The sequence below is a fragment of the Lactuca virosa genome, chromosome 4 (genome assembly GCF_052849685.1).
Source record: "Lactuca virosa cultivar CGN04683 chromosome 4, Lactuca_virosa_CGN04683_v6, whole genome shotgun sequence".
Lineage (NCBI taxonomy): Eukaryota > Viridiplantae > Streptophyta > Magnoliopsida > Asterales > Asteraceae > Lactuca > Lactuca virosa.
In genome coordinates, this window is record NC_136429.1 from 327,430,329 (window position 1) to 327,451,021 (window position 20,693).

Consider the following 20,693-nt stretch of genomic DNA (forward strand, 5'->3'; position numbering starts at 1 on the left):
TTAGAAGAATGTGTCGCGCAACCAGCACACATCTGGCTGTGCGCGACGTAAATAGCAGATTTTGTAAATTCCAAAACTTCTTCATATGGAGTATGTTTTAAGCTTTTTTTTATATCCATGGAAAGATCTTGATGAGATCTACAACTTTCCTTTAGACTCCATCAGTGTCACACCCCCGAACCAGGACGGCGGAAACGTCCGGGGCGGATGACGTCATTGTATAGTATCATAATAGATGAATTTAAATGAAACTTAGCATTCCAAGCGACATACATTGAAGACACATACTTACATAGTTTACATATTGTACTTGTTCATCAGTTATAAAAAAGTGACACAAAGTAAAATTTCATAAGGTTGCACCACTTGATCTCATAGCAGAGCTGATTACCCATTACTGGTTCCCTGAGAATACAAGTCATTTTGAAAAACGTCAACTAAAACGTTGGTGAGTTCATAAGCATTTTTGTTTAAAATGGTTTTGTACTTGTTTAGAATAGTTCTCGTAATACTTTCAGAAAATCCGATATTTTCTATGAAAGTGGTTTGTAAGTCTCGTTCCGAAACTGTGAATATATGCATGCATGTCCTTTGTTTTCTTTTGTTTGTAAATGTAAAGCGTATGTTCCCAGAAAACCCAATATTTTCTTATAAGTAACTGTAGTCTTAAACCCTAAGACCAGAAGTGTAAGTGACTGTGTCCTGAAATATGATATGCAGTTTTATATCTTAATAAAATCAGTGAAGTGTAAGCTTCCCGTAAACCAAGATAGTTTTGTGAATCCCTATGTGAGTTCTTATAACCATGCCTGATATGACTGTTATGCCTGAACGACATTCTTCAGGCGTCGGAATTGGTATGCTTTTGTCACCCTAGACTTGCCGGTCTAACTATAGCGAACAGCTGAGGTGTGGGGTTGTCAATCCCGTATAGATCTAGACACAACGGTCTTGCTCTCCCTCAAGGAGACTCTGGTTATAATGCAGGACTTCAGGTGTATGCTAGGTAGGTACAGTGAAGGAACGTCTCACTAGAGCCTTAACGGATTTACGCGAACTTTGACTCCTATTATTGAATAATGAAAATGACATACCTAGTGTGAATTTATGACTGAAGTTTTATGACACACGTTTTACAGATTTTATGACATACAGTTTACTACTCATGCTTTAAAAGCTTCATGACAGGCAGATTATGACACGCAAATGTTTTTGTCATAAACTCTGTTTTGTATACCATTTTGGTTAAATTAATCACAATACTTTTTATAAATAATCTTTAGTGAACATGTCTAATTGTAACACATGTGAAAATAGCATAATAGATCCGGTTTTGAGCCATCAAAATAGTGACAACATAGTTACGACTATTTTACTAATAAAATTATTTTTAGCAAAATATCAAGCTTTTGTGATTTGTTTAACACACCATAATTGGTTTGAAAATTTTGTAACACAAAATATTCTATTTTGTTGTGACTCTAATAAGTCACGATTTTTACAAGAACACATATAATAACCTTAAGATTTATTATATTCAAATATTTGTGTAAAGTATAAGAGTTGAAAATGCATATGTCCATGAGTTAAACATGTTTGAGCACAACACCCATATTTTCGTTATTTTTGGGTGTACAATCATGACCACAAAAATTTTATAACACAAAGATGTTATCAACATTTACTTTATGATTTTAACACATGTTAAGAACCTTTTTATTCAAGAACAAGTTCCATTTCAACCCATAACTATGATGCATGCAATTACCCAAAGGGTAAACGATACTTGACTTGTATTCTCCCCCCGAAAAGTATGAAAAACATGAAAAGATGGGGGTATGAAGCTCACCTTGGTATTTTTCGTGAGTTGTAGGAAGAAGAAGAAAGAAGAAATGTCGAGCCTAGCCTTGAGCTTGGAGAGATCCTCGAAAATGGGTGATGTTCTAAGAAGCTACACATGAAAATGGTGTGTAAATGTGATGATTTTAACCTTTTGGTGTATAAAATCACTTGAGTTTTACAAGAAACTTACCAAGATTTCTTAGGACCACTTGAAGATATAACTTCTCTTGAAGGTGGTTTACGAAAATTTGAGAGAAAAAGAGAGAGTTTGGAGAGTAGAATGGGTTGCAAATGATTTTTGTGTGTGTGTGGGTGTGGGATCAGCCGATCTATCTCTTAAGGGGGGGGTGTCGGTTGCTTCCTTGTTATTTGGTGGTCATTAGTACCATTACATGGATACATGGTGGTTACTTACCTAGAGGTTTGTGGGATATAAGTGAGGTGTCACTCTTTTGGTATTTCTTTTTTTTCCCCTTTTTTTGCTCATGCCCTAACCGAACCCTATGTGGTTTTCGGCCATAGTGGGCTAAATTCATGGGCTTTTGGGTTTTGGCTTGGCCCATTAAGAGGTTTTCGGTCCATTAAAGCCCAAAGGTAGTAGGGTTTTTGTTTTGAAGTATTTATGTGATTTTTGGGTTTAATTGGGTCCAATAAAAGGGTTTTCGGCCCAATATGGCCCAAAGAAGAGTTTTCGGTCCAATAGGGTGTTGGTTTGAGAATTCTTGGGTCAAGGCCCAAAATTGTTTGGGCTTAGCTATTGGATCAAGTTTTGGGCTTGTAAGAGGCTCTTTCAACTTGATTTTAAATGTACGCTCATATGTATTCAAATAACATTGTAGTTTGAATTTCACTAATTTGATGTTGCAAGGTTACATAGAGGAAATTTTTGTACATGAATCATCATCTCAACCCTAAATTTGCTAGTTGTGACATCATCCCCCCGTTATAGGGAATTTCGTTCCGAAATTCGTTCTAATGTAGCCTTCAAGAACTAGGGAAAAAGATGGGGGGTACTTCTGCATCATTTGGTCTTCGCGTTCCAGGTGTACTCAGGTCCTTGCTTGGCACTCCATCGGACCTTTACAATGGGAATGCGGCTTTGCTTTGTTTGTTTCACTTCTCTATCCATAAATTCAACTGGTTCCTCAATGAAATGGAGATTTTCATTCACCTCAATTTTGCCAAGCGGGACAACGAGAGTCTCGTCAGATAAGCATTTCTTCAGGTTTGACACGTGAAAGACAGGATGTACATTGCTGAGTTCTGGTGGTAACTGTATCTTGTAAGCCACCGGACCAACCCTGTCAAGGATTTCGAATGGTCCGATGTATCTTGGGTTCAGCTTTCCATGCTTCCCAAAGCGTATCATCCCTTTCCAAGGAGAGACCTTTAGCAGTACGCGATCACAGACTTGGAATTCTAAGGGCTTCTGTCGCTTACTTGCATAACTCTTTTGTCAGTTTCGAGATGCCTCTAGTCGTGCTCGAATTTGGGTGATCTCTTCGGTTGTCTCTCTGGTGATCTCGAGGCCGGTGACATTGTCGTCGGGTACTTGCCCTTTGGCTAGCCGTGTGTTGGTCATCTCAGTCTAACACAGGGGTGGTCTGCATTTGCGTCCTATATGGTGAGGTGAATGGATGGTCATGGCTAATGAGGACTGTGTACTTGATGCACCAAAAGTAGTGTCTCTAAACCTTAAGGCGAACACTATTTTCACCAAAGTTAAGGTTGTGTGTGGTGTAGTTGACCTTATAATTCTTAGGTTGCCTCGGGAATTTCTTCTTCCTACGAAATTCTGAGCTAGTGGTATGCCGACTTTTGTTCGTTCCTTGAAGTTGGTTGAATAGGTCGTCGATTCGGTGTAGGGGATATTGGTTATGTGAATGACTCCAAGAGCTGGGTCGATTCCGAACTCAACTTGGCATATGGGTGGTATTTCCGAAATATTTTTTGGGAACACTTCGGGAAGGTCATAAAGCTCTGTAATATTCTTGATGTCTTTCGCTTCCTGCTCCCTATTTCTATTGTGGGCCTAGAAAGAGTGTGGTACCTCTTACATAGATACTTCTGAGTCTAGATGCAAAGGACGATTCAGAGGTTTGTGTCGGGTTTGTCGCTATAGATAACACGGGTTTCGTTATTTAGTGAGTTAAGTCGAACGGTTTCTTGTAACGTATGATGTGGATTTGGCGAGGTTTTATCTAAAACATATATATAAATGGTCGCGCCAAAGTTTCCTATTGTTATTGATATTAGGTTAATTTAGAAGAAATGTTCGTTTAGGGTTAGAGTGCATCCTAGGTATGTATTGTTGGTGGTTTCAGTTCTTCCGCTAGTCATTTCTACCGGGAGAATTTTCGTGAATGTTTGAGGGTTTCGATTTAGTATGAAATTATACTCGTGACTTATGGGTTTCCTTTCCCCACCCCTATTATGAAGGTGCGCAAACACATGAGTTAGTTGAGGGGAAATGTACCGGTGATCACATTAGGGTCTTTCACTGCTTCCTCGGGTTCCATTGTGGCAATGCTTCTGACGTCTCTGAGATCTTTGTTCTTATTCCTTGGGCACTCCCTCTTGAAATGCCCGGTCTCTCCGCACTCGTAGCAAACCTGACTCATTCTAGTTTTAGCTGCTTGGGTGGCCTGTCGGTTTGGCACTCTACAACAGCGAGTGGTATGCCCTTTTCTACTGCAATTATTGCAGTGCATCTCTCGGCGGGATCCTTGGTGATGGAAGTTGCACTTGTGGCTAGGGATGAAAGTGGGTCCAAACCCGGACCGGATGGACCCGGACCCGAAAAACCCGGAACCGGTTAACGGGATTTTGTAGAACCGGAAACCGGACCGGTATATAGGAACCGATTCCGGGTACGGTACCGGGTAAAGTGGGTCTAGAACCGGAAAACCCGAAAACATCAAAGTGGGTAAGGTGGAACCGGATAAAATGGGTTTAGAACCGAAAAATCCGGAAAAAACGAGATTTTTTTTCTAATTACCTCAATCACGAGGTTTCCAGAAAACTCATTGGCTCATCAAAGATGCAATCGTCTGCAACTTATATTATTTTAAATTTAATTATAGTAATTAGTTTAATTGAGGTTTAACATTCCAGTTTTCAAATCTTTAGCTCTTTTATGTGATTGAGATAAACAGGTGGCCCCATGCGATATATACAAGTATTTTCTTTAAGATTGTCCATTTCATATATGTTAAACATATGATGGTATTTCAGGATTTGCCTTTAATCTTGAAACTGGGAATCCATGCAAGAACACATTTGGCACATAATCTAATTTACACATTTGTCACATAATCTTTCAACGGTTCTAAAAATAATTAATAAACAAAAAATTACAACAAGAATTAAAAATTTATCTAGTTTACACAAAGGACGAATATGATTCTTTTTTTTTTTAAACGAGAGTTGTTGCCATCGATCACATAGAAGCACAAAAAAACGAAATTGAATGTATTTGATGATTATCACAACATATGAGGATCCTTTCAATGTCGAGCAGAGAAAAGAGAGTCGTCGAGCAAGTGCAAAGAGAGTTGTCGATCACAACAGATAACCCTTCAGTTCCGGTTATTTGACCCTATACCGGTTCCTTGGCCCACTAAAATGGTTCCGGTCCATTAAACCCAGTTCCGGTTTTTTAAACATATCCGGTTCTAAAACCCTGATTACCCGGACCCGTTGGACCCGGACCCAAAATACCCGGAACCCGGATAAGAGTAATTTTGGAACCCAATACCCGGACCGTTTAAGCATTTTCCGATTATACCGGTTCCGGTTCCGGTTCGATTCCGTTTCCGGTCCGGTTTTACAGTTTTATAACTCATCCCTACTTGTGGCATTCAGGTAGGTTTCCAGAATATGGTCTCGTTGGTACCGAGGCAGTAGGGGAAGCGGTGGTATGGACTGCCATACTTTGTTGTCTTTTGGCAGGTCCTTGAGCCAGACGGCCCTTTTGCTTGGTCCAGAACTTTCGCTTCTTGGTTAATACTCTTCCATTGTCGTGGGGGTTCTTGGGTTTGTGGTTTAGGATGTCCTTACAGGAGCACACCTGCTGGTGTCCTTGGTTGCCACCGAGTCTGGTACTGCTGGCACCGCTCCTGTTTCCGTTTGTGTTGTTAGCGCTAAGTTAAACCATGACGGCTGTAACGACGGCTGTTATAGTGGCTTGGAATGTAATGAGGTCCATTTGTAGAACTGGTGTTTCGCCAACATGTTGGTTACTTCCTCGTTGCGGCATGATTTCTATTGTATGGTATGAAACGAGTCCGTAAGTAATTATGGTCGTTGCTAGTTGTATCTCTTCTATATTTATATGTATCTACATACGCATATAAATTTACATGTTTTGTTGTATGGTTCCCAAATGTTTCGATCACATCATCAAAATGTACTTATGGTGGTAAGTAGTAGGTATTGTATGAATGTTAAGTTATCAAAATAGAACATAGCTGTCAATACATTAAGTTGTTTCAGGTTACATGGGTCTTGGAGATCGTACCTCTCTTGATTTACTACTACCAGTTGTGAGAAAAAAATATATATACAATAAGCCTAAGACATAGTGTGAGCAGTGTAGTCACTAACTCACTCGGCTATACTAGTCTATCATATGCCAAAATGGCGTACAAGGTGTCCAGCCATCTCACTCATTTCGCGAGTGGCCTCATTCGCTCTCTGTTCTGCTAAGGCTTCCCTAGCCTCGGCTGCAAGGACATGTGTCTCATGGTGGCCACTTCCTCCTCTAAGGAGTGTAGACGGTTTGTAATGTCCTCCTGCTCTACTTGCTGGTTCAGTATAGCTCCTGAATGGTGTTCTTGTTCTTCGCGGATGCGTCGAATTCGCATTGTCGCATTCCTGGCTTCGCCTTCGATCTCCATTACCTCATGATGGAGAGCCTGAACCTGGGTGCCTAGACGGGACACTTGTGGTACAATTAGAGGTAGTGCTTGACTCGTGAGGGTGCTGGGGCTCGTAGTATGGTGTAGTGGGTGCATACCTAATGCGGATCGTCGGCCGTCCCCTCTAGTCCAGGCATGTAGCTGAGTTGCCCCTTGTGGAGGTGCATCCTGGGCAAGGTAGATGTCAACAACGAAGCTTTCCCTTACATGGGCAATATTTTCTTACTAGGAATGTTCATCCCAAGAGGACCCCAATTGGGTGCTTACGTACCTGGAAGGAAGGAAGAGAAAGGGTCTCTTGCCTGCTCCCGATGGGGTAAGGTTCGCTAATGATTTCTCCAGCGCCTTCTTCCTCGTCTGACTCCTTATCAGAATCCTCCCTTTTGTAATCCACCTCTTGGTATTCTTCAGGACCCACTTCTGGGTTCTCCTCGATCCATCCATTAGCTGCTATGGCAGGGTAGTGGGGGTCTTCGTGGTGAAATTCAACCATGTTGTATGTGCGAGAATAGAGGTATGAGAAATACGTAGAGGATTTATGTGTGTGGTTCTATGGTATCCTAAATACTCTTATAGTATTTTAAATGTTGCGCTTGATTCTGGGTATCTTAGCGTCGGTAAGTGTAGACTCGTCGTTTACTACGACTATTTCCCAGCATATGCTAATTACACGTTGGATAAATATAGTTGATCAAGCTATATTTATTCAAGGTCTAATTACATATCTCGAGGCGTACCCATAGTGTTCAACTCAGCATACGACTTTTATAATGTACTTATTATGATACTGTTCCTAGTATGTAAGCATGTATGTATACTTTTATAAAAATACTTATATTTAGAGAAAGTATATTTTCAGTCAGAGTGTTTTAGTCCCATTGTATTTATAGTTGTATATCTTGTATGGTTTGATATATTAGTTCACTATAAATAATGTTCTGATACCAATCTGTCACACCCACGAACCAGGACGGTGGAAACATCCGGGGGCGGATGACGTCATTGTATAGTATCATAACAGTTGAATATAAATGAAACTTAGCATTCCAAGCGACATACATTGAAAATACATACTTAGATAGTTTACATATTGTACTTGTTCATCAGTTACACAAAAGTGACACAAAGTAGAATTTCATAAGGTTGCACCATTTGATCTCATAGCATAGCTGATTACCTATTACTGGTTCCCTAAGAATACAAGTCATTTTGAAAAGCATCAAATTAAAAGTTGTTGAGTTCATAAGCATTTTTGTTTAAAATGGTTTTGTACTTGTTTAGAATAGTTCCCGTAATACTTTCAGAAAATCCGATATTTTCTATGAAAATGGTTTGTAAGTCTCGCTCCGAAACCATGAATATATGCATGCATGTCCTTTGTTTTCTTTTGTTTGTAAATGTAAAACGTATGTTCTCAGAAAATACAATATTTTCTTATAAGTAACTGTAGTCTTAAACCCTAAGACCAAAAGTGTAAGTGACTGTGTACTGAAAAATGATATGCAGTTTTATATTTTAATAAAACCGGTGAAATGTAAGCTTCCCATAAACCAAGATAGATTTGTTAATCCCTATGTGAGCTCTTATAACCATGCTTGATATGACTGTTATAGCTGAACGACATTCTTCAGGCGTCGGAATTGGTAGACATTTGTCACCCTAGACTTGCCGGTCTAACTGTAGCGAACTGCTGAGGTGTGGGGTTGTCAATCACGTATAGATCTATACACAACGATCTCGATCTCCCTCAAGGAGACTCTGGTTATAATACAGGACTTAAGGTGTACGCTAGGTAGGTACGGTGAAGGAACGTCTCACTAGAGCCTTAACGGATTTACGCAAACTTTGACTCCCGTTATTGAATAATGAAAATGACATAACTAGTGTGAATTTATGACTGAAGTTTTATGACACGCGTTTTACAGATTTTATGACATACAGTTTATTACTCATGCTTTAAAAGCTTCATGACAGGAAGATTATGACACACACATTTTTATGTCATAAATTCTGTTTTGTATACCATTTTGGTTAGATTAATCATAATACTTTTTATAAATAATCTTTAGTGAACATGTCTAATTATAACATATGTTGTGAAAATAGCGTAATCGCTCCGGTTTTAAGCCATCAAAATAGTGACAACATAGTTACGACTATTTTACTAATAAAATTATTTTTAGCAAAATATCAAGCTTTTGTGGTTTGTTTAACACACCATAATTGGTTTGAAAATTTTGTAACACAAAATATTCTATTTTGCTGTGACTCTAATAAGTCTCAATTTTTACAAGAACACATATAATAACCTTAAGATTTATTATATTCAAATATCTGTGTTAAGTATAAGAGCTAAAAATGCATATGTCCATGAGTTAAACATTTTTTAGCACAACACCTATATTTTCGCCATTTTTGGGTGTACAATCATGACCACAAGACTTCTATAACACAAAGATTTTATCAACATTTACTTTATGATTTTAACACATGTTAAGAACTTTTTTATTCAAGAACTTGTTCCATTTTCAACCCATAACAATAATGCATGCAATTATCCAAAGGGTAAACGAGACTTGACTTGTATTCTCGCCCCGAAAAGTATGAAAAACACGAAAAGATGGGGGTATGAAGCTTACCTTGGTATTTTTCGTGATTTGTAGGAAAAAGAAGAAAGAAGAAATGTCAAGCCTAGCCTTGAGCTTGGAGAGATCCTCGAAAATGGGTAAGACTGATTCTTTTCACCTGAAAAGGGAGAGAAACATAATGAGTACTTCTTGCGGATGTTACACATTCAACGATTCACCGCTAAGACCGATTCGTTTCACCTAAAAAGGGAGAGAAACATAATGAATCACAGATTCATAAACCGCACTCGAATAATAACTTATTGTCTTGTAGATTAAGAAATTAATAAAAACATGCTTTTAAAAAACCACATATTGTATCATTAGGTAAGTTTTTCAAAGTAGAATGCTATAATAAACAAATCAACAGAAGTATAACATGAATATTAGTGTGATCATTTGCAATATTCTCCAAAATGGATGCACCAACACCGAAAAATACTGCCGAATCATCAATGATATATTGAATTCCCTATTTTGAAATTTAAATATTTAGTATTTCTAAGTGACAACTGACATTTTATGAGTAAATAGTTATGGGAATAAACGTACTTAAACATGATCACATTTTTCTATGAAGAAACAAAATCTTTCATTAATTTCATCTCCTTGTAGACTTTCAGATACAATATTTCTTCCAATTCCGTAATTGTTAAATATAATCATAAGGTTTATAATGTTTTATTAATATTAAGATTTTGTTTTCTATTTGTTTTAAAATTTGGTGATTACTTTGAAAATAGACTGAGATCAAGCAAGGTGTATATGTAGGGATGCCTTGTACATTGTTGAGTCATAAATGATATAACACTATAAGCATATAATATGACACATGTAATACAGTACGACTATTTTGCCTTTCATTTTACTCGTTGAGTGTCCCCAATGCAATAGAAAACATCCATATCAATGTTTGATCTTTAAAGACCAAGTCAGCTTGGGGGTCTTCAAATAATCCCAACAAACCATCCTTAAAAAGGGAAACAACAAAACGAAATGAGAAGCAATGAGTAAGGGTTTAGATTTACCTGAATATATCATTAGATACATAACGAGTAAGGGTTTAAATTTACCTGGAAGTTCCAAAAGTGAGAACCTATGAAATTAGCATAACTCCAGACTTGAAAAGTAACAACCTCTTTCATACTCTGCACATATCAAAAACACACACACAAACACAGATGGAACACCGAAAAAAATTAAGCAAGTGAAAATGATAAATAATAGAAAAACGAGATATATTTAACAATCTGATTATTGTTCCATCACTAACAACAACAAAAATCTAGCAAGAAACAAATTTGAAGATTTAAAAGTAACAAATTGCTACCTAATGCCAAACGAATCCTCTTTTTAATTCGTTTTTTTGTTCATCTTCATCTGTTGATACCATCAACATCCGTGTGAGTTAAAAATCAAAGAAATATGAAATTAGAGGCACCACTACCATTCGATGAAGACGAAGATGTTAGAGGCGCCAACGCTGTTGATCTTGGTAATCTTGGTGATGAACTCTAAACCAGCTAAACATCACAACTTCAACCAGTAGGTATTATATTGTAGTGTGTGTGTGTATATATATATATATATATATATATATATATGTGTGTGTGTGTGTGTGTCACACACACACACACACACATATATATATATATATATATATATATATATGATAGTGTTCAACAAGGAACCATATTAAACCTTAGAACCAAGGAACCAATCTTTTCTCAACTTTTTGAGCTTAATTTTTATAAATAAAAAATAAATATAAAAAAACAAAAAATATATAAATTCATAACTTTTTATCCACTCTCCATTGATACCAAAATCTATATATATATATATATATATATATATATATATATATATATATATATATATATATAACTTTTTTAATATTTTCAGATTTACACTGTGAATCTGAACAGATCAAGAAATTAAAAATAAAATTATATCAAATTTGATATTAATGGAAAGAAGATAAAAAGTTATAAATTTAGATATTTTTAGATTTTTTTTCGATAAAAAATAAACTCTAAACTTGAAAATATAATGGTTCTATGGTTTTAAGGTTTAAAATAGTTCGTTATATATATATATATATATATATATATATATATATATATATATATATATATATATATATATATATATATATATATATTGTCCGTTTACTGTGAGAACTCATTTTAAAGTGAGGACTCGTGAGGATACCTTAAAAAATTGAAAATAATTAAAAAAAACAAATTATAAAATAGAGCATAGATCTATGTTCCGGAGAAAAAAAATTGCATCATTAAAATTGATTCATGATTCAATTTTAATTTTTTATTTTGCATTATTATGATCAATGATTCAATTTTAATTATTCAAATTTATTTTCCGATTTTGTTTTCTCCCGGACATAGATCTATGCTCGATTTTATGATTTTTATTTTTTTAAGAATTTTTTTTCAATTTTTTTAAAGTGTCCTCACGAGTCCTTACTTTAAAATGAGTGTCATCCGATCCTACATATATATATATACATATATATATGTATATATATATATATATACATATATATATGTATATATATATATATATATATATATATATATATATATATATATATATATGTGTGTGTGTGTGTGTGTGTGTGTGTGTGTGTGTGTGTGGTAAACGAAAGAAGGTTCGAGTTGGTGTACAAGTCGAGCAGAAGAAGACTAGGTAAGTGATAAACGAAATGAATGTGTTGTTTAAATATATTATTATTAATTATAGTTTCTTGTTTAAGAAATATTATTATTATTTGAATGTTTAAGTTTAGTTGTTTGTTTTAATTAACGTATGTTAATTGTTTTCTTTATTTTATGAGAAAATTCAAAATGAATATGAGAAAATGCAAAACGAGGTTGGGGAAGGAGGAGAAGTAAAGAGGAAGAATGTTTAGAACGTGTCCTTGGGACGAGACGTGGTCATGCTCGTGGGATGGGTAGGAGACCAACCGCCAACTTCGGTTTAATTCCAAATGAACGACCTTCCACTTCCAAATCGTCTCAATCTCAACCCCAATCTCAATCCCAATTTGATGCACAACAAATGCAAGAATATTTGCAACAATATAATGCATCATTGACGGCATGTATTCCTCACTTCCAACCACCACCATTTCCAAACTTTATATTCAACAATAACACACAAGCAAGTACCTCTCAACAATTTGCCGAAAGGATGGAGAAGAAGGAGAAGGAGAAGGAGAAGAAGAAGAAGGAGAAGAAGAAGAAGAAGGAGGAGGAGGAGAAGAAGAAGGAGAAGACGATTATGACAATGATGGTTGATGTTTTTTTAGTATTATGAACAATGTTAGTTAACTACTTATTGTAATATTAAACTTTAAATTGATGTTTTGAATTTGAACAATGGTACCTAGTTAATGTATTTCAATTGATATATACTGCAATGTTTTTTGGATTTGTTAAAAATGCAGGAATGGTAATGTACAAAACCTGTAAAGCTAAAAAAAACAACCAGTAGCTATCCCGACGACAAGTCGTCGCTATAGGTCCATAACCGACAACTGTTAAAAACCCTATAGCGACGACATATCATCGTAATAGCTTAGACCTTTCACGATGACTTGTCGTCGCTATAGGTGTCCCGACGACATGTAATGCCACAGGTTTTTAATAAAACTTTATTTTTTTCCCCGAAAATATGGTTGACAAAAACTGTACCGACAACATGTCGTCGCAATAGGTGAAACTATGTCGACGACATCTATGCCGACGACGTAATAGACCTATGCCGACACGCCTGTGCCGACGACATGTCGTCGCCATACCCTATACCGACGACTTGTCGTCTGGATAGGGTCTGAATTTGTTGTCGCCATAGGGTCCAATTGTTGTAGTGATATATCTGGCAAATAAAGTTTTTTAACTTTGAAATTTGACATATGATGCTATTTAGTTCAATGAATTGTTTCAATATATGATATTTTATTAGAAAATTGTTTCAATATATGAATTGTTTCAATGTATGTCACAGATTGTTTATCTGTTACTAGAAAATGTTAAAAATATTACAACATACAAAATGACCATCGCAAATATTTACTAGTAACCTAAATTTATGAAGATATTACAAATGCATGTCATCTTTTATTTATGATTATGGCTTCAATGACACATTTATGTGTAATTTATATCCTTTAATAACATTCAATGTACGAAATTAAGGTTGCTTTTTTTTTTCTAGTAGTTTGTAAGAATTGCATAAAAGTATGCTAGAGAAAATTTCGGCAATTTACCGAGAAACGATTGAAAAAGAAATCCAAAATCCGGAGAAAAAAATTGTACTATTCCAAATATGATTTATGCAATTCTTATAAATTAAAATTTACAAATACGAATCATGAACCAATAACCACTAGTGGACTAGTGGTACAAGTTCATGTTAATTTGCCGTTGTATTCTTTGGATTATCTTTGTATTATATTAGTAGATGCGAGACCCGTGTATTATACGGATTGATTTAAAAAAAGATTAAAAATTAAATTAAAGTGTAAACAAAAAATAATTTTTAATATACAACTTTAAAATAAGAAAGGAAGAAACGTATTTATTGCAATTTAATATATATATATATATATATATATATATATATATATATATATATATATATATATATAAGCTTAAGTTATTCTATTCAAAGTAATTATTGTGTTATTGTATGCATAAATGTGGGCCAATCAATTTTACTTATTTTAAGAAAGTGATTAATATATATTATTGAATTAAATATAATTGAACAATATCATTTAAATTAATTACAAGGGTATTTTAGTCAATTAATATAGATTTAATAAAGGAAAATTGCATTTTTTAAGGAATCATAGATTCTATTAATTTTAAAAATCCGATTTTACGAATTATAATTCTTTAAATTCGGACATTCTGACAGAATATGTTTATGAGTATATTCAAAAATAAAAATATTTTTGAACCATAAATAATAAAAATATTCTTGAACCTATTTCTTGATCATGACTTTAAAAACTTCTTGTAGAATAACAAATTCTTGAACAATCAATTGAAGAATAAAAAACAAAAAATACATTATTTCTTATAGAATACGGGTAACAATTGTTAAGAATTACATTTATTGTTAAAGAATAAAACTAAAAAAACTTTCTAAACGAGAAAGAAAACATCAAAATCTAACAACGACACTAATACATTCTAAAAGAATAATGTTGCTTAGAATCACTTTCAACTTTGTGGTCCGTTCTTCAAGCATCAACTTCTGTGAAAACAAAACCAAATTGTAGTTTAGATTCCAATAATGCATTAGCAAATGAAAAATAAAAAACTAAATTCCTCTGGGAAAATATGTGGACTTGTGAATTGCACCAAAACCAATACCCAAGAATTGTAGAACATGCATAAATTAGTGAGAAAATATCCATACTCCATTCCAACAGAATTAGAATTCATGATTCCATTCCAACAGAACTGGAATTCGTGATTCCATTCCAATAGAATTGGAATCTCACAAATATCATCCATTGAATCATCTACAGAAACAAATTGATTTTTATCATATAAGAAGAAGTAAATTTGATATGAAATTTCAAGATTCTAAATGTCTAGTCTTTCTATGCTAACTAATATGAGTATTAAGGCTTAACATTTACAGCTCCAACCATGTAGAACTCAGTCTTTTTTCTAAGTTTCTATATGTCATTGTTGTTGTTTGTCATGAAGTAAATTACGATAATTCAGAGGAAGTGAAGGTAGAAGACAAACCAAGTGATTAGATCTTTGAGGTGAGCTTATCCAATTCGATTCAAATTGCATGAGAATCATCGGATCCGACTGCCACTCCATCAACGACTCTAATATGAGTGAAGTTAGGGCAAAATGTTATCAAGCCAGGTGGCAGCGTCCCCAACTTCCACAGCTACCTCTCATTGTTCTGCACCCAACCAAATGTTACTACAACTTCAATCACATCATATATATATATTCTTTACTTATTATTGCAATTGATGAATCAATCAAACACTTACCAGATTTTGCCACGAGTGATAAACCTGGGTGATGTTTTGCTTCCTCCATTCCTCCAAATCAAATACATTCATTCCATACGCCCATCCACACGCACGCAGATCAAAATTTTTAGCAATCAAAGGATTTGAGAAGTTGAGGTATCAAAATTTTTAGCAATCAGAGGATTTGAGAAGTTGAGGTATCGAAATTTTTAGCAATCAGAGGATTTGAATATCTGCATCCTTGGTTGCATCACCAATGGAAATAGGAGGGCTATGGATACGATCTAAGACCCAAACCCAGAAACAAAAAACGTAGAACGGGAGTCGCTGAATCCACATAGGGGAGGAGGCTTGGGGCTCTTCGATAAAGCGATGATGATGGGGGTAGGGGTCTGCGTCGTTGCCTTGTTGCGACAGGGGGGCTACAAACGACACCAATAAGTCGTCGATTAGTGGAGGGGTAAAAATCGGGAGGGATGAGCTGCTGGTGATCTTGATTGAAGTAGGAGACACTTGTTGAGTCGGTGACCTGCTGGTGGCATGGACGATCATTTGAGCACTGGATTCAGGCATCAAGGTCGATCATTTAACCCTAGGGTTTTAAACTAAATTCCTAATTCAAAGGGATATTAAATGTTTTCAATATTTACTAAAAATAAAATTGTTCAAGTTTACTATTATACCCCTTAAACAAATTATTAATTATTTAATATTTTTTAAAAATTGATTGGCCCACATTCATTCATACAATAACACAATAATTACTTTAAACATTTGAACCTAACTCTATATATATATATATATATATATATATATATATATATATATATATATATACATATATATATATATATATATATATATATATAATACATTACATATATAAGTATATGACTTTAATTTTAAAAATTGAAACAAATCAAAAGTTGACAAGTGGATAATATTTATTTCAAAAATACCACAAAATAACAAGTGTCAAAACTTATGAGAGATTGACAAAAAAAACCTTCATTTATTATGGAGGATATTTAAGTTCTCTTTGGGTTCTTTTATTTAATATGTATTTGTATATCCAATCATGTAACAGATAATAGCGATGCAAAGGTACCAATTTTCTCTAGAGACGAAATTAATGGTGGAAAACTGTTAGTATACGATAATCGATGGCAAACTAGCATTATAATTTGTAGCAGAAAAAGGCACAATTAAAACACCATAGCTTCAATGACAGAATAGAGGGCTGGTAACAAGTACAAGCAGCATTATCGAAGAATATTCGATGGAAGACTCCATCAGAAATACTGAACACTTAGGCTCTCTCTGTCATAACATTTTTATAAGTTTAGTAACAAGTGATATAAAGGGAAATAACAATTACCAATTATCGAAATGGAGCAACACATGGCATGGTTTTAGATAGCGATTTCAACTACATGAATTGGCGGACGCCAGGAAGAAGCACCTGGTTGATCAAGTTCTCCAAGGTCCGGCGAGATGCCACAGAATCCGCCTTTTCCTTCCAACCCATTGCCATTCTTTTCATCTCTTTACCTTTCTCTTCAACCATTAGGACATTCACAAGTTTTTCAACTTCTTTTCTGTCGACGTCACTGTCGATCTCCATTCCGATGCCCCATCGGTTACAACACAACCAACAGTTTGTCTGTTGTTCAGCAATAAACGGCCAACATATCATCGGGACACCACTCGATATACTCTCCAGAGTTGAGTTCCAACCACTGTGTGTCAGAAACCCTCCCACTGATGGATGATTCAGAACTTTTTCTTGTGGGCACCAACTTGCCAGCAACCCCCTGTCCTTTGTTACCTCCAGGAACTCATCATGCAGCACTTTGGAGTCTCCACCTACAAGGTCTGGTCGTATCACCCATAAAAACTTATGCTTACTATTAGCAAGTCCCCATGAGAACTCTACTAGTTGTTCTTGTGTCATCACAGTTATGCTTCCAAAATTCACGTAAACAACCGAGTTTAATGCTTGAGAGTCGAGCCATTCTAGGCACTCAGGCTCTTCTTTCCAAAGACTCGAACTCAGCAACTGCAAATCTTCGCTGTCAAAAACTTTTGCCATGATATGTAATGGCCCGATGGAGTAAACAGGAGGATAGATCGAAGAAAGCTCATCTAAAACATCCTGCTCTAGCTCGTGAAAGGTGTTGAGGATGATTGCCGATGCTTTTTTAGCTCTGTTAGTTTCTCGGATAACGAAATTAATCATGAAATCTTCTGGATCTGTAGTTCTAATGAAGCTGGGGATGTCCCTTAGGCGGATTCCTTTCATGCTCTGTATGCAATCTACCCCTGTTTCTAAATACCCATTGGTTAAATCAACTGAATCTGCATGTGAATGATGGAGAAATGGATTAAACAACGTGCTTAAGTTTATCCTCAAAAGATGAAGTGATGCACTAAAAAATATAATGATAATTTCAGTGTAGTTAATTAAAGAGATTTACAAAAAGAATAGAGTATAGAGTAGGTACTTTTTAGCGGAATGAGCCCCTTTTCTAAGAGGGTGATATAATGTGTATAAGCCAAGAAGCCACCAGCACTAGTAGTCCAAAATAGAACATTAGGAATACCCAATTCTTCTGATGCTTCAAGCGTGAAGCTCATTATTCCATCTGAAACTATACAACTCACCGGAGGTGCCCCAACGGTATTGTTAAGTTTCAAAAGTAGCTCCTTGAATGGGGTTAGGCAGGTTTCAGAGGTGGATCTCAACAAAGAGGGGATATCTTGTGTAACATCAAGGTTTTCTGAAGGGGGGAGGCCATCGGGAATGGTTTGAAATTGAAAAGATGGGAGGCTGCGAGACCTCTGAGATTTTATCAGGCGTTGTTGGTTGTATTCGGAATTGACAAATGTTATATGAAAACCAGTGGAATAGAGGAGTTTGGATAGGTTAAGCATTGGGTTTATGTGGCCTTGGGCTGGAAATGGTATGCATACTGCATGAGGTTTTTCACGAGGTTTTTCTAACGCATTTATGAATGCCATTATGTGTTTCGAAATCAAATGGGTGCTTTACTATGACAACATACTGCTTTTATAGGAAGCGGATAATGGGATTACCAGCTTTCGAATTCTTGTTAGACAAAGCCATAAAGCACGTCCTTACTTTTTGACGTAGGCGTTAATTATCTCTTCAAAGCCTTGCATGTGAAAACCAATGACACATCTTTTATGGACTAGGTTATAGTCCGGTTAACAAAATTTAACGAATATTAATAGACAAAGATGATAATAATTAATAAACTACTTTAACAAAAATTAATAATTAATATTATGATGTCATATTTATTTTGCATTATAACGGTTGTTTCAAATAAATTCGTGAAATACATGGGACATTTTTTATGTCTCAATTAATGAAAAAAATATGATATTATAGAATAAAATATAAATTTAAATATAACAAAAAAAACCACAATCGAAAATTGGTAAATGGAAAAATAAAAATTAAGTTATTATAATAAAATCTTATGAAAACATATGACAAATTATAGAGATGACAATTAAGAACTTCTAATATGATATTTATTTGGAATTTTGATTTATTTTATACTTATATTATGAATCAAATGTTTTTTATATCATATTTTTTGTTTTAATGAGTTTGAGTTTGATTTATATTCTCATCAAAATTTGACAGTTATATTTATATGTTGGTATTTTTAGACCAATTTAATTAGATGTGATATTTTATTGTAAATTTATTTAATTTGATGACATATATTTATGATGTATCTTTGAGTTATTTGAATTTATTAAAATGAAATTTTAAATAAATTTCAAACACATACTATAATAAATAAAGGTTTTTTTTGTCAAATGTCGCATTCTCATTCAATTTGTCAAATGTTATTTTGTGGTTTTTTTGAATTAGTTTCTTTTCCATATGTCATTTAATGAGTTTTTCTATTTTAATAAATTCTACATAATACTTTAATGTAATAATTTTAATAAATGTAGTAATAAATGAATATCAATTACATTAATGGATTTACTTTCTTATTTCAAAATTCTCAAACTAAAAGCTCATTAGTTTATTTTGTTTATTTATTTAAATTTAAAAGATAAAAAAAATCAATTTTAATAATTCATTGTTCTTTTTTATTTATAAATCCAAAGTTTTTAAAATATTTAAACCATTATATATATATATTTTTTAATTAACTCATGTAATACATGAGTCTTATACCTAGTCTCTAATATATATGGAATCAATCAAACAATTAATTGAGATTTGATGTCAACCTAAAATCTCGATGTAATCCTCTTAAATAATAGAACTTTTAAACCTCTTTCTATAATTTACGTGATTTTAAAATCCGAACAATTTAATCTATTCTATTTAATGTACTATAATAAATAAAGATCTTTTTGTCACATGTTATATTTTCATTCATTTTGTCACATGTCATTTTTTTGGTTATTTTAAATTAATTTTTATTCTAAATGTCATTTTATGATTTTTTTCATTTTATTAAATTTTATATAGTATTGACATTTAATAATAAATGCATATCAACTTTATTGAAGGATTTTCTTTCTAATTTCAAAATTACTAAATTAAAGACTCATTAGTTTCCTTTGTTTATTTATTAAAATTATTTGTTTAAATTTAAAAGAGAAATAAAAATTTTAATTTTAATAATTCAATATTTGTTTTTACTTTTTCTAAAATTTAAACTTCTCAAATGTTTAGAATTTAATATTTAATTTTACTTATAAATAAACTCATTTAATATTGTGTCTCATACCTAGTTTAATATTGTAATTAAAATATATGAGGATCTCTAAGGATTTGCCATGTGGCAAAGGAGCTCGAAGAAAATGAAAAGTGACAAAAAAAACTATTCTTTTATTAATATAGGAAGACTAGACTATCAAAGTACTTTTTTTTTCAATATTTTTCAAATAGGTAATGTTGCCTATATCTAAGTTGCAGTATATCAAATCATAATTATTATAAGATGGTGCTAATGAAATGGTACAAAGGTTTTAAGAAAACATGAAAAGACAAGGGAAATCAAGTAATCTAACCATTTTTTTGGATATTTAAAAAAATATAACCTATTTTTTTTTTAATTTTTAATTATTTATTTATTTTATTTTTTTGCAAAATAACCAAATCCGGAATGGGTCGTTCCGGAACGGATTTCAAATTATTTTTTAGGTGGTCCGGCCCATTGCATTGGATCAAAAATGTAACATCCCATTTAAAATAGAATAATTAAATAATTA

The 20,693-nt window shown here is 33.9% G+C and overlaps 1 protein-coding gene across 4 annotated transcripts; it reads right to left on the reverse strand.

Annotated features, from left to right (window-relative positions):
- Positions 1-14,471: 14,471 nt before the first annotated feature.
- On the reverse strand, positions 14,472-18,524 carry LOC145108540 (7-deoxyloganetin glucosyltransferase-like). Of its 4 annotated transcripts, none has more exons than XR_013708369.1 (5): positions 17,927-18,524; positions 16,801-17,780; positions 15,441-15,951; positions 15,178-15,346; positions 14,472-14,674 (listed from the first exon to the last, which is right to left on the reverse strand). XR_013708369.1 is itself a non-coding variant. In XM_079045577.1 (2 exons), exons 1-2 carry the CDS (start codon positions 18,441-18,443, stop codon positions 16,852-16,854), a joined length of 1,446 nt encoding a protein of 481 aa, XP_078901703.1. In that variant the 5' UTR covers positions 18,444-18,524; the 3' UTR covers positions 16,583-16,851. The 4 variants fall into 4 exon arrangements, 1 of the variants encoding a protein (XP_078901703.1); XR_013708368.1 differs by having other exon boundaries at positions 15,441-15,954; XR_013708367.1 differs by having other exon boundaries at positions 15,441-15,981.
- Positions 18,525-20,693: the final 2,169 nt, after the last annotated feature.

Excerpts from the sequence above, each read along its gene's own strand:
- LOC145108540 (XM_079045577.1), bottom strand. The coding sequence starts at position 18,443 with ATGGCATTCATAAATGCGTTAGAAAAACCTCGTGAAAAACCTCATGCA. Across the intron at positions 17,781-17,926 it reads GGGGCTCATTCCGCTAAAAA|ATTCAGTTGATTTAACCAAT; the intron begins GTACCTACTCTA and ends ATTCACATGCAG.